Genomic DNA, 14,542 nt, shown 5'->3' on the forward strand with positions numbered 1-14,542 from the left:
GCTCCATATCAGGGATTGAGCCCTTGGTTGGGACAACAGTGTTTGGTAATCCAGATGGGACTGGTGGACATGGACGACTCCAGTCACAGAATCCCAGGATGGGTGAGGTTGGAAGGGACCCCAGTGGCTCATCTGGCCCTGCCTTCCTGCTCTAGCAGGGCCACCCCAGAGCACATGGTACAAGATTGTATCTGGATGGGTCTGAAATATCCTCGGTGATGGAGACTTCACCCCCTCCCTGGACCACCTGTTCTCAGTTCCATCACTTTAGGAGGAAGTTCTACCTCATGTTCAGCTGGAACTTCCTGGGCATCAATTCCTGTCCATTCGCCTTGTCCCATTGCTGGGCCTCCTGGAGCAGATCCTGGTCCCTGCTATGAGCCCTCCCTGCAGACAGTGAGAGACAGGGATGAGGGCCCTTAGCTGTGTCTCCTCTCAAGGCCTCAGCTCCCTCAGTCTTTCCTTGGCAGGGAGATGTTCCAGGCCCTTCATCATCTCCGCAGCCTCCACTGGTCCCACTCCAGGAGCTCCATGTCTCTCCTGTCCTGAGGAGTCCAGAATTGGACACAGCACTCCAGATGTGCCTCCCAGGGCTGACCAGAGTGGCAGGAGCACTCCCTGACCTGCTGGCAATGCTCTTCATGATTCCCCCTGGATCCCATTAATCTCCTTGGCCTCCCAGGCTCAGGGACAGCTCATTGTCTCCTGGACCCTCAGGTCCTTCTCCAGCAGGTCACCCTCAGCCTGTGCTGCTGCCTGGGGTTGTACCTCGACAGATGCAGTATCTGCATTTCCCTTGTTGAACTTTAGAACTTCTTCCCTGCCCATCTCCTCAGCCTGTTTAGGTGTCTCTGAGGGCTGCAGAGGGTCTAGGGAGGGACAAACAGGGCCAGCTCATCGGTCTGAAGTGTGCACTCTATGAAAGGTGATTTTGGCAGGAGGAGATCATGACAACCGACTCATGGCCACTGATTCCAGAATCCCACTAACTCCAAAGATGGACAAGACTGAGCCTATGGAATAATTAGTGTGAGATGGGAGGCAATCATTTAAGGAATAGAAGATAGAGTATTAATTAGAGAATTCTGTAACATGCAGCCAATAAATATCGAGGCCTTTGCTATAAATAACATAAAGCTTCACTGAACAGGGAGCCAACATCTGTGGGAACCACCCAGGTCCTGCTATGCACAAACTGAAATTAAGATATAGAGGTCTTTCACCTCAGGGTGGGAACTGGTTCCGCACACCAGGGAATGAGCTTGGGACTGGGACAACCAGATCCACCTTCCAGGATGGCCACAGGCAGGAGGGGGAGGTGGGGACACAGGTGGGTTCCTCTGGTGTTGGCCCTGGCCTCTCCCAAGTCTTGGGCTAGTGGGGCTGGGTCTGCAGGGCAGGAGTGTCTCAGAGGCCACCAGGACCAGAACCTCCAGGAGCAGACCTGGTGAGCACAAGGTGTCTGCCCTCCTCCCTATATCTCCAGCTGAAGAGTTCCTGGTCCCCCCGAGCTTGGTGAAGCAGCTGGAGCTCCACGAAGGTGAAGGGCTCAGATGGAGCTCAGAGACAAAGGGGGTCCATACTGGGACCAGTGCTTTTAAATGTCTCCATCAACAACACTGACAGTGGGGTCGAGGGCACCCTCAGCATGTTGGCAGATGACCCTGAGCTGACCAGTGTAGGTGACACACCTGGGAGACAGGATGCAATTCAATGGGACCTGGCCAAGTTTGAGAAATAGGCCCATGGGAACCTCAGGAGGATCAAGGTTGACAAATACAAGGTCCTGAACATGGGTTATGGCAACTGCAGTATCAGTCCAGAAGTGAGCTTGTCCCTCTCTTGTCCTTCTTCTACCCCAAGTTTTGCTATCAAGCCCTTCATTCCCTGCCTGGATTGAGACTGAGGGTTTTCCCAACTCATGTGCAGGACCTCATGAGATTCCCATGGCCCCAAATCTCAAGCTTGGCCAGGTCCTCCAGGATGGCCCTATCCTTTGGGTGCACCACTTTGGGTCCTGCTCAGCTTCCTGTCACCTGCCAGCAGGCTAAGGGTGTGCTCCTCCTCACTGTGTCCTTGATAAGGCATCAAAGAGCACTGGTCCAAGGCAGGGCCCTAAGGCACACCACGCCTCACTGGACATGGAACCATTGACTCCTACTCTGTCTGCTGTGTCTGTTGGTTCAGCGTTCTTGTGACACCTCTCCAAAACCACCTGTCCATCTCTTTGGGTTCTGCCCAAGGTTGGACTTGACCTTCTTGTTTATTTTCAATCTTAACAATTCTCTTGTTCCCTCAATCCCTCTTTAATCTGTTAAGTTTCCACCAAACTGTACTCAGGGTTTAATGGGCTGAGGATAAACAAAGTTTTAGAGAAGAAAGTGGTTGTAAAAATTCCCAAGGGAAATGTTCTCAGAGATTTTTGCTCTGCCCCTTTGCTGTCCCACCCTTGACCCACATTAAAGTAATTAAGGGCAGAGGCCTGAGCTGCTGTGGGGTGGCAAATGCTGTTGGCTGCTGCCAGGGCAGCAGAAAGCAGAGAAATCATTACAGAAGAGGAAATAGGCTTGTTTTGTTGGAATAAAGATCCTTCCAGGGGTTCAAATTTTGTGGCTGAGGCTGGTGGAGAGGAGAGAAGCCAAGTCTGTCAGCTCATACTCTGCATTGTTAGCTCAGCTTCAACTCTACAGTAATTTTTGGGTTATACTGAATCAGAAAAGTCCCATTCCGTCCCTCAAAGCCCCCTGATTGGGGACTTGGCTGCTTTGGATTCTGGAAGTTTACTCCAAGCAGAAAGATGTTTTTCACTGTAACTTGAACAATAATTTGGGTTACAGTGAGACTGGAAGCATTTTTGGGCATAAAACACTGCTGAAATTTGAGGAAGGTGCTCAGTGGGTGACTGTTGCCCTCTCCTGTTCTGCTGGAATCAGGAACATAGTTCTCCTGGTGCCTATGTTAATCCAAACCCACAAAATTCCAGAAATCTTTTACAGATCTGAGGACCTGAGCTTGATGTCAGAACTGACTTGAGGCACATTGGTTCTTCTCCACCCATGTGACTTTTCCATGTTTCCATATAAGCATGGACGTCATGGAGAAATGGTTTTGATTCCTGGCAGCCTTTGCCCTTAATGACACCCCCCACGTGTTTTAACACATGCATTTTAAGTAGGGGCTGCAAAGAACAGAGATGACATTTCATAGCTGGGCACGTGCACGCACAGCCTGGGGCTCTCAGCCTTGGTCCTTAGCTCTCTCCAAAGCTCTGACAGGGACAGGATCAGGGAAAATTGTGCCAGGGGAACTTTAGGCTGGATGTTGGGAAAATCTCTTTGTGGAAAGGGTGGCCAGGCACAGAAAGTGTCTGCCCAGGCCAGCAGTGGAGTCTCCATCCCTGGAAATGTTCGAAAAATGTGTAGATGTGGCATTTGGGGACAAGGTTAATGGTGAACAACCTACCACCAGGTCCTGGGTTGATGGTTGGACTCAATGATCTTAGAGGGCTTCTCCAACTTGAATAATTCCATGATTCCATGACTCTTAGTTCCTGTCACTCCCAGAACAGGCAATTGACTGAAATAGGGTTTTTTTTGTCTTCTTCCAAACTTCTTTTTTTACTCCCAGCTCTGCAGAAAGTGGCCAGCATTATGGGGACTTTCAGGTGTTGCCTGAGCTCAATCTCCACCATTTATTTATTCCAGTTTGTAATGTTTTGCCCACCCATGTCATGAACAGTGTCTCTGAGTGCGAACAACTCATAAAATCCAGGATCTGCCTGGGTGTGACTGACCAGCTGTGCTACTGAGCAGATAACTGAGAGTCCCCTCAGGGTTTATGATATGTCAATAAAAAGTTTGGATTAATGGATTACCAACCTAATGCTGTGTGAAGTCTTTATAAAGCTCTGACTGCTGGGCAGTCTGAGAGCTCAGGAGAAGAAGGCGCAGTCTGAGAGACACAAAAAAGGCAGAGAAAGGCCAAAGGCAGAGGAAATAAAATCTGCCCAGGTCAGGAAAGGCTTGGCTTTGTTGGCACTATGAAAAGCTTTCTTTCCTGGACAGTCCTGGCAGCCCTTGTCCTGTTGCACATCTCCCAGGCAGTCTATGTTCAGGTGAGCTTTTCTTCTTTCATTTGTTGTTATTACAAATTCAACAAAGTGCTGATATTTTTTAAACTTCTGGCTGAAACAGGAATCTTGAACTAAATTAGTAGACCTGAATTTTTGCTTTACTCTGCCTTGATTTGCACCTGCATGTCTCTGTGCTCTGGATCTTCCTTCTGTAAAACACTTCAGGTATCACTAAATGCTGCTAGTGTTTATTTACCTTCTCCAGCCATATCTCTGCTCTGAAATCCCTTAGGGACTGAGGTGCTTCATGTCCCGGGTTTTCCACTAGACCTAAAGCCACGTGCAGTGAAGGTGCTGACTTTAGAGAGTGATGCAAACAAGGTGTGACAAAGGAGAAATTGTGTCGTGTTACCTAGTTCTAGGCAGGAAGTTCTTTGTGGAAATGATCTGTCCATTTATGGGATGGAACCTGTCAAGAAAGGACAAAGAAGAGCTTAGCTGGATCCAATTAAATATTAATAGGCAGAGAAGTGATTAGAGAAGCTTCTGTGAAATTTTGCAAGTACACAGCATCTATGTCTGATATTCCATGCAATGTGTAAGAGGTTAAGAAGGTACTTCAGGGCCCTGGTCTGTCATTGGGAAAGCTTTGGATCTCTCTGAACTCATCCTGAGAGACAGTAGCTTTGGATCTCTCTGAACTCATCCTGAGAGACAGTATGGGAGGTTTCAATCTGATTGCAATGTAAACAACTTCGTCTGGGGGCCAGGAAAACTAACACTTGTTAAACAATTATTGATACTTTCTATATGTGTGCAGCAGTTTCCAGGAATAAGATATCATCTTTGGGTCCTGGACTAGCCTCTTTTTTGTCCTTTGGATGACAGGGATATCCAGAGGTAGCAGGTTAAAGCTATTCCTTTCTCTCAAGCCATTCTTCAACATTTACAGTCTCCAGAGGAGCAAACAGCTTCCTACCCAGTGAAAAAGATCTCCGTTTTCTACTTGTAGCCATAAAAAAAGATATCATAAATGAGAATGGCTGCTTCTAGGTTGCATAAAAGAGTAGGAAGTGTTATCTCTGGAGTTTGAGCTGGAATTCTCCTCTCGTTAATCATTAAATCTGTGTTTTCCCCACTGTACTTGCAGTGAACTCTGAGTGCGTTGCATTCCTTTCACCTAAGGTCTTTGAGGTCTGACTGATTCTTTGATTCTTCACTGCACAAAATTGGCTTCCACTCTTCTTCCCTGAATTCACTCCCAAGACTTCCCTTCCTTGTCCCATAGTATGTCATATTTAGCTCTCTCTAATACATCTTCCTTACTTGAGGTGGCAGGGTTTTGTCTCTGTTTTGCTGTTCCTTTGTTCTTTTTTTCCCCAGGACCTGCAGATCTCAGGGTTTGTTCCCACTTCCTGGTTTCCCTAAAATTATGCCCTTGGAAATCCACTCTTTTTTTAGTTCTGTGGGTTTTGCTTCTTAGCTGTGTGACCAACAGCTGAATCCAGAGCTGCCTTTATAGGAAAAGTGAATTTTTCATAGGCAGCCAGGCTGATCACAGAATCAGAAAGTTGTTTAGGTTGGAAAAGCCCTTTAAGATCATTAAATCCAACTGTTCTTCCAGCACAGAGAGATCCACCATGTCCCCAGGTGCCTCATCCACATGTTTTTGGAACACTTTCAGGGATGGTGACTCCACCACTCCCATGGGCAGCTGTTGCCAATGCCTGATTAACCTTTATAGATCATTAAGGTCAGAAAAGATCTATAAGATCATTGAGTTCAACTGATAAATTAACCTGATGAAGATCATAAACCGATTGCAAGAGAAAAGAATTTGACTTGGTTAATAAATGCATATCCAAAGTCTATCTGATTGGGTTTTCTAAACCTTTAATGCCACAATAATGTGATTCTGTAAAAAACCCTCCAAAACCCCAGTCAGAATCAAATTCCCTCCCCACTTATCTCACACCATTCCCCACTGGACTCATGGGGATGTGAAACAAATGCTTATATTTGGTCATCATTGTATCAGAGTCACTGAATTTTATTTCTTTGGATGAGGAGCTGTTACTTGATCCTAGAATCCCAGGATGGTTTGAGTTGGAAGGGACATTAAAGTTCATTTCGTTCCAAACCTTGCCATCAGGTTGGAACCTCCCTCATCACCTTATTGACTATATGTTGGCCACGAAACCATGTTAAAACAGCAGATAAAAATCAGTTTGAAAATGTTTATTTGTCTTTTAGGCCAAACTCTGATTATCTGCAGATGGGTACAGACTTTGTGTGCCTGGTTAAACAGCTGCAACACCTGCAACTTAAATTTATTACCTCAAAAAGGGGAAGTCTCTTGAGGGAATGACCCTTAACTGATGCACAGGGAGAAGCAACTAAAACATAGAGTAATATTTCTCAGAGTCCTGTCCCAGCTTCCTTAAGTTTCTGGTGTGAGCTTTGAGTCAGAAGTGCCATATTTATGTTTCCAAAAGCTTGTTTTTCACAAACTGTGTGGGCAAGTTTTAAATTGCCACAGGGTGGGATTGTTGGCTATCTGTGCAGGGCCAGGAGCTGGAGTCAACGATCCCTGTGGGCACCTTCCAACGCAAGAGATTCTGGGATTCTAAATTAATGGAAATTTTCCAATGTCTTGGGGTGAAAGGTTTAAGCCCTCAACAACGTGTGGTGTGAAAGAAGAGCTGCTTTTGTGTGGCCACACCCTGCCAGGTCATAGCCAACACTTGATACTTCCACTGCTGTGTTAGGAGAAAGGGTGAAGCAAATAAATTCTCATTTACCCCCATTCAAGTAATGATTTTGTACATCTCTACCATATATCCCTGGAAGTGCTGATGGAGCTTGTAGCAACCTGGTCTAGTGGAAGGCGTCCCTGACTGTGGCAGGGGGTGGAATGAGAAGAGCTTTAACCCATTCCAGGATTCTGTGATATTTCCCAGTTCATCACTTTTCTAGGTTGAAGATTCCCAGCCTAGATCTTCCTATCCCAGATTTTATGAGTCTGTCTCATGGGGATGAGCCAGGCTCAAATTCTCCCTCTGTCCTCTGCCTTCACTCAGCATAGGTTTTATCTGGGCTTTCTTTCAACATCATCTTTTCCCTCTGTTATATTTTTTGGGAGAGGTCTCGGTTGAAATTGAATGGATTTGCCAAAGGCCTGACTTCCTGATACCTCTTCTTTCTGGTTCTGCACAGGATGGAGACTTGAAATTCCCCCTGGAGTCTGTGAAGAAGCTGAAGGAGCTCATGGATAGGAATGGACACATCAACCCTCGCATGATGGTTCCCATGGGTAGCTATTCCCTATGCCAAGAACAACACCTCCCTGAGGAATTCCTGCCTGTGTGCAAGAGGGAAGATGCACCAATGATTTTTAGGAGGCTGAGTATGTCGTTCATATTCTGTAGTTTTCATATTTACCACAGTTTTCAACCTTTAACATTCCAATAACAGGAGGCAGAGCCACGGAATTACTTCTGTGTCACTTCTAGGGTAGCTGGGAGGGTTTGTGCTGCTTTTGTGCTGCCCTTTCTCCTGCAAAGGTTGGGATCCACAAAACCCCTAAGGAAAACTGCTGCACTGTTGAGCTGAGCTGTTCCCTGGGCGCATTCCACTGCTGTGACCATGGAAAAGTTCATCCAAGTAGAATAATGGAATTACTGAATGGTTTGGTTGGGGGAACCTTAAAGCCCATCCCATTTCACCCCCTGCCCTGGGCAAGGACGCCTTCCACTGTCCCAGGCTGCTCCAAGCCCTGTCCAACCTGGCCTTGGACACTTCCAGGGATCCAGAGGCAGCCACAGCTTCTCTGGGCACCCTATGCGAGGGCCTCATCACCCTCACAGGGAGGAATTTCTTCCTGATATCTCATCTAAATCTACCCTTCTCTAGCTTAAGCCATTTAAGCCATTTCTCCTTGTCCCTCTGCCATGGGCTTCTGCTGCAAGAGTGTTTGCTTTTTAAAGTTTTTATACTGCATTTCTCTACTGTCCAGTACAAAGGACACTTTAGGATTAAATGGTGCCATGTCCTCTTGTCCTTTTGCTTCCACATATTCCCACTGCTTCCCAAGGAATTCAGGTTTTATTTCATTCCTTCAGCCAGATCAAAATCTTAGAGCAGTATTACCTACAAGGATCTTTCAAATGATAAAATAGGAATGCAGAGGAGTCTCCAAATGCTTTGAACAGGTGGCTGTGCCCTCCTGGCATTTGACTGAATACCTCCTTTCTCCTGGACAGGCCTGGCTGCCGAGGACGACCTGTGTGAGATCTGTGCCAATGCTGCCTGTGCTGGCTGCTTCTGAGAAGGTGGAAAAACTCATGCAAGACATGTCCTGCTGGGAAGTTAGTGCATTCCTGTGGCTAGATCATGTACTTTCACCAATCAATATTCCTGGACTTCATCTCCCACTCCAGCCAAACTGGAGCTGGCAGCTCGCGGGGACATCCCTGCAGTATTGTAGCACCTGGATCAGGTGCCACTACCAGAGCAGTTCTGCCAGCAAGGAAGCTGTGACTCCTCTGAGAAGTGCAGGTACTACAGAAGTTGTGTGATACTGGAATGGAAATGCCCTGTGTTTCATTTCTCACTATTTTGCCTGGATTTGAACAAGCTGGGTGAAACTCAGCATCCTCCGTAGCCTTTTTAATATCTTATATTTAATGTCCAATAAGTAGTATCTCATCATTAATATCTGTGATTTTGTCTCCCCTACACACAACACCACTGGCTTATTCCCTTTCCCAGTCCCTCCTTCCTAGTGTGTTAGATCCCTTTCCTTTCCATCTGTCTGCAGGTGACACCTTTGAGTTTGTAGCAGAACTGCAACAAGTAACTCGAGCTGAATTCCTGGTGTTTACGAACACTCTGATAGCCAGAAATCAGACTGTTCCTTGTACTGATTGTTATTGATTTAGGGAATGGGTGTAGAGTAGCATAGGAACACTTCTTCCCTGGATATCAAGGTTCTTTAAACTCTCTTTGGGAGAAAGGAATTCCAAAGTGCAGTGCTAGAATCACACTGAAATGAAAGCATTGCCTGTTGTTTTATTTATTGGTGGTAAGATTGTAAAGAAATATTCTGCCCATATCTATATGCTGTACAGGCAATAAAAAGAATAATAATTTGGATTTTTTTTCGGCTTTGTTTTTTCGTTTGTTTGTTATTGCTGGGGTTTGGGGTGGATTTTGTTTTAGGATACTCTTCTTGCCTCCTTGCTTTTTCCCCATATAAAGCACTTCATGTCTGTGGTTTCCCTAAATAAAAGATATCTTTTAAAGATGTCCTGAACTGAAATCAGTTTGTAGTCACAGAATCACAGAACTATTTGGGTTGGAAAAGCCCTCCAGGATCATTGAGTCCAACCTGTGCCAGATCCCCATCTTGTCACCCAGCCCAAAGCTGGGCCATGCCCAGTCCTTCCTTGGACACTTCCAGGAATGAGGACTCCACCACTGCCCTGGGCAGCCCCTTCCTATTTCTGACCACCCTTTCCATGAAGAAATTTCTCTTGATGTCCAACCTAACCCTCCCCTGGCCCAAACTGAGGCCCTTCTCTCTCCTCCTGTCCCTGTTCCCTGGGAGCAGAGCCCGACCCCCCTGGCTACACCCTTCTGTCAGGGAGTTGTGGGGAGGCAGAAGGTTCCCCCCTGAGCCTCCTTTTCTCCAGGCTGAGTACCCCCAGATCTGTCATGGTAATGCAAGTTCACAGCAGAGATTTTAAATTTTTCCCTCCTGTTTGTAACTTTGGAACTATTATCTCCATTTTTATATATGGAGCCCTCAACTCAGCAACCAAGTTCTACCAAGACTCTCAGTGCTCCAAATCTGCATCCTCAGTCCTAGAATTTGGAGCCTAAATCTAGTATTGATGTTAGAAAATTATCATGAGGTGCATAAATTCCTACTTCATTTGACAGGAAAACTGTGAGGGTGTAGAAGAAGATTCCTTACATCTTGACTATCCCAGGACAAAATGCATCCAGAGCAAATTCCAAAGGTAAAGTCCCTCACTAAGGCTCTTCCCACTGCCTTGAAGTTGGCATCTCTGGGAAATGGGATTCCCTGACTCAAACATTGCAGAGGCTTTTTTTGAACCTGAAGTAATTTCTCTGAATAAAGAAAGAACTCACTATTTTCCTTTAAAACTAATGAGACAAATCCTCAGGTCCCAGCACAGCAGCTTGGACCAGCTCCTGGAGAAGAGGTTATAGATTTTGAAAGGGAGAATTGTTGGAAACAAGATTAGAACCGAGATCCTGTTGAAACAGTGCCAGTGCTCAGGTGGGACAGGAGAGCTGGACTGGAGACCTTCCTGTGGGCGCCTCCCAAACCCAAAACCAAAATGTGTTTCACTCTACTGAAATGTACAAAATTTCTCTATACTTGCTCTGAAATAAGTAACTCAGAGCAGCTGAGAATTACCCCCTCAACCCTGGCTTCCCTTCCCTACAGAATTGTTAGGGGTTGGAAAGGTCTGCTGGCATTCCCTGTCAGGATATTGAGGGTTTGGAGGTCGATCAGAGAAATATTGTTCCACACAGAGCTGTTATCTGCAGAAGGTCAGCACATGCCAGGTTTAGCTCTGCAGGAGTAGCTGTGATTAGTAGATTCACAGAATCACACCACCAAGCCAGCAGCACTATGAGGCTGGGACTGGCTGCTCCTGGCCCCAAAGAGCAGCCTCTGATGGTGCTTCCCACAGAGCAGACCCTGCACTGCATTTTTAAGGTCTTGTTTTTCTGAGGGTACTGAGGGAGCTCTAATGGATCTGAGGTCACCTGAGTCCTCCATCTTCCCTTGGCCTACATTTTCAGTCAGCTCTGGGCTGTGTTGGAGGGTGCCGCTCTCCACCACAGTCAGGTACCGCAGGGGTGCTGGTCCCCACCACCTGTGTGGGCCTGGTCACAGGCCAGATGATCAGGACCCCAATCCACAGACCATCCCTCTGGCTTGAACTGGGACCTGTCTCTTCATGATGGACGTGCCTGGTGATCACAGGGCTCTGTCTGATCCTCTTCACTGTCTCTGGACCCCAATTGGTACCTGACGCGCGCACTGACTTCCCAAATTGACTTCAGATCTGCCTCATCCAATGAATCCTTAAAACTTGAACACTTGGCTAAACCTGATGACAGTGTTTGTCTGCCCTGCTCAGCTCACCCATGTGCTATGGGACAGGACTGCTCTCAGCTCCCAGCCCCCATCCCGCAGGAAGCAGATGGATCTCACTGGTTTGACAGCACCTCATGATGTGTGTTTTTATAACCCAAATGCTGAGTTGAGTGAAATCCCACACCAGAGTCAGAAAGAACTGATTTTGGCAGACCTGAATTCTGAGCATCAGGTAACAGCACAATGCCCTTCCTTAGGGGTCCAGTAGGAAATGTCCCTGCAAGGGGATGGAACTTTGGGGAATGATCTTTGGGGTCCCTCTCAACCAAAACTATTCTGTGATTCTGTGATTCTTCAACACCCCAGTCCCTAAAAAATGAGCTACAATGAATTGCCTCACTGGTGATTCAACTGTGTAATTTGTATTATGAGAAAAAAAAACATGTTGATTCCCTTATTTTTCACCAAACCATCAGGCTTGTGTTACCTCACACACCCTTCTTATTTCTAAATCCATTATTTTACCCATTCCACTTATTAAAAAGTTCATTCATTTTCTCCACTTGTGTTCTATAAGTGACTCCTGAATCTCACTGCTTTGTGGGGATGGGGAGCCAAGATCAGGTTGGACAGGGCTTGGAGCAACCTGTTGCAGTGGAAAGTGTCCCTGCCCATGGCAGGGGTGGGATGGGATGGGATGGGATGGGATGGGATGGGATGGGATGGGATGGGATGGGATGGGCTTCAAAGTCCCATTCGGGGATTCTCTGATATGATTGATTCTCTGATTTGCTATTAATGTTTAATCACTAATGAGAGGACAGAAGTCAGCCTAGTGCTGATATCTTTCTCCTCCCTTCATATGAGATTTTACTCACCCTAACACTCCTTTATTGCCAGCTCCCAACAGTGGAGCTTTTTTGCAGCTGTTGAGCACTGAGATGACAAATTCCATCAGTTCTGTTATTCCAAGAGCTCCTTGAAGCACTGGTTAATCCAGAGACCAGCAGCTCTTCAGCTCTTGCCACACCCAGCCTCTGATTCCCCTTGTCCTTTTGTCACTTTGTAATTCTGTGTTATGATGTCCACAGTCATCAGGAGAGTGGGATTTTCCCCTTTCTCACCATTATTGGATGCACAGACTTTTGTGCTTGCTCTCCCTTAAATTTGCCTCACATTTCCCCCCAAATTTCTCTTACCTTTCTCCTCACTTTGCTTGGCTCTTCCACATTTCCACATTATCCAGGCCTTGGCTGATACATCATTTATTGTGGACATACACTTGAGAGAGCTAGAAAATTATGGCCTGAAAAATATTCCAGGCCGGAGCTTCTCAGCTCTGTTCCCAGCCTGATAAGCTGGTCCAGCTCAAGGCTAGGGAGAATTTCTGCCAGGGTGATAACTTGGTCAAAATAGAGAGGAATTCAATAACAAAGATAGAACACCTGTTGTGGTGCATGACCAGGCCCTGGGAATGGGGTGTCTTCTCTCTGAACCAATCATCTTTGTTCTGCCCTTGGAGTTGCGAGTCATGTTATAAAACCAAGTGTGTTTCTGAATAAACTTGTCTCTTTCTTTCCTACCATGAAAGACGACCACGTAGCTGTGCGTTTTATTTCCGCTGCATCTAAAGGGTTAATACCCCTTTCCACAGCTACAATTTATTCTACTTATTGGCTGCCCCTTCCTACTGGCACCATCACCAGTCTCTTATCTCTAACTTTTGGAGTTCAGGTTGGTTTTTTTCCTCCTTGATTCTACAGTGTGGCTCTTTAGCCAGCTTTCATTATTCCTCCCCTTCCATTCCTGCCCCATGACTCTCTTGGTCCTTACAGGATTTCCCTGCCCATTTCTCCCTCTATTCTGCTGAAGCTCAAAATTTCCTGGACTGATTATTTTTTCTAAGTTTAAAATATATAATTTCTACACATTTCTCATATTTTTACTCTCTTCTCTAGCTCTAGCCACCAGTGTTCTCAAACAACCAGCTTTAGATCCTATTAAAATACTAATCCCATCACTTTTTTCCAGTTCCTACCCTGTATCCCTTCTATTCAGAAATGTTGTGTTTATCTGCTTCTATTCCCACTAACCACTGGCTTCCCACCCATCTAGCAATTATCACCTCCTGGTTTGTCCATATTCTTCCTGTATTTCAGAATGTTTGTTAACGCTTGCTTTTTTCCTTTCCCCCAACCCCCTTTATTTATTTATCTATTTATTCATTTATTTTAATTTTCCATAAAGGGATAAATCCAGAGAGCATTTGAGGCAAGCAGGAAAAGAAGATGTTTTAACAGCAATAAAACTTTCTTCCTTTCAAATGTACAAAAATATGAAGGCTAAAACCCATTTCTTCACAGAATCCTGGAGTGATTGAGGTTGGAAGGGACACTTGTAAGTCCATTCTTACCTCCCTGGGATCTGAGTGCCCAGGACCGTTTCCTGATTAATTTTGGATGTCTCCAAGGATGGAGACTCCACAGCCTCTCTGAGCAGCCCATTTCAGTTCACACCCACCCTTCTTTTTGTCTTTTTGTTCAATATAAAAGAATTTCTGACTTGCCTCACCTAGTAAATAGAGTAACAGAAGCCTTTGCTAATTTCAAATGAAGCTTTTTTTGAGGAAATTTCAGTGCTCTTCATGGAAAAAATGCAGAAGGATTAGAGGCAATGTTGATGGGGTTGGTGTCATGCCTGGGTGGGGCTCTGCTCCCACCCCATGCAAATCCAAGGATCCTGGAGTGCTCAGCAAACACTGAGCACACAAAGATGGGATTGTCCTTGGGGTAACTTTTTAACTAAAGGGTCAGAGAAAGTACCAGCAATGACGTAATTTGGTTTATAAGCAATAAAAAGTCCATAAAAGCAAGGGCACACCCAAGGAGAATTTGCATTAAATATTTTGCATGTTCTGATAAAAAATATCAGGGTCAAGATAGAAACACTCTTAGATCTTTCCAGGAGCTTAACTTTTTTTTTTTTTTTCTTCCCAGGAATCTGAAAGACAAATCTCATGTTCTCCTCTGCCTGGGATATTTGCACAGTCTAGCACTGGAATTATAATTGCTGATAAAAGTATTTTATTGCTGTTTTCATTCCTGTCATGGTGAGACATTTTTTGACCAGATCAGTAAATGCTCTGATTTGCTGTTCCAGTGGATAAGGTGACAGTGAATCCAAATATCCCTGTTAGCAATCATTTAACATCTATTAGATGTTAGACATCTGATGTCCCAGGCATCTTTGACTTTTTGATATCTCCTGGTAGATGTCCAACTCTCCCTCCTGGGACATACCTGTGAAAAAACCAGCAAAATCCAATGCAGGGT

The 14,542-nt window shown here is 45.6% G+C and overlaps 1 protein-coding gene across 1 annotated transcript; it reads left to right on the plus strand.

Annotated features, from left to right (window-relative positions):
* The first annotated feature begins 34 nt into the window (after positions 1-34).
* LOC106860556 (guanylin-like) lies at positions 35-9,231 on the plus strand. Its single transcript, XM_014888447.2, has 3 exons — positions 35-4,114; positions 7,289-7,478; positions 8,335-9,231. Exons 1-3 carry the CDS (start codon positions 4,040-4,042, stop codon positions 8,397-8,399), a joined length of 330 nt encoding a protein of 109 aa, XP_014743933.1. The 5' UTR covers positions 35-4,039; the 3' UTR covers positions 8,400-9,231.
* The last annotated feature ends 5,311 nt before the right edge of the window (positions 9,232-14,542 follow it).

Source organism: Sturnus vulgaris, chromosome 25 (genome assembly GCF_052056855.1).
Source record: "Sturnus vulgaris isolate bStuVul1 chromosome 25, bStuVul1.hap1, whole genome shotgun sequence".
In the NCBI taxonomy this organism is placed as follows: Eukaryota; Metazoa; Chordata; class Aves; order Passeriformes; family Sturnidae; genus Sturnus; species Sturnus vulgaris.

Bases quoted from the DNA above. Each gene is read 5' to 3' on its own strand.
- LOC106860556 (XM_014888447.2), top strand. From the start codon at position 4,040: ATGAAAAGCTTTCTTTCCTGGACAGTCCTGGCAGCCCTTGTCCTGTTG. The intron at 4,115-7,288 runs GTGAGCTTTTCT...GGTTCTGCACAG, and splicing joins CCCAGGCAGTCTATGTTCAG to GATGGAGACTTGAAATTCCC. The intron at 7,479-8,334 runs GTATGTCGTTCA...TCTCCTGGACAG, and splicing joins AATGATTTTTAGGAGGCTGA to GCCTGGCTGCCGAGGACGAC.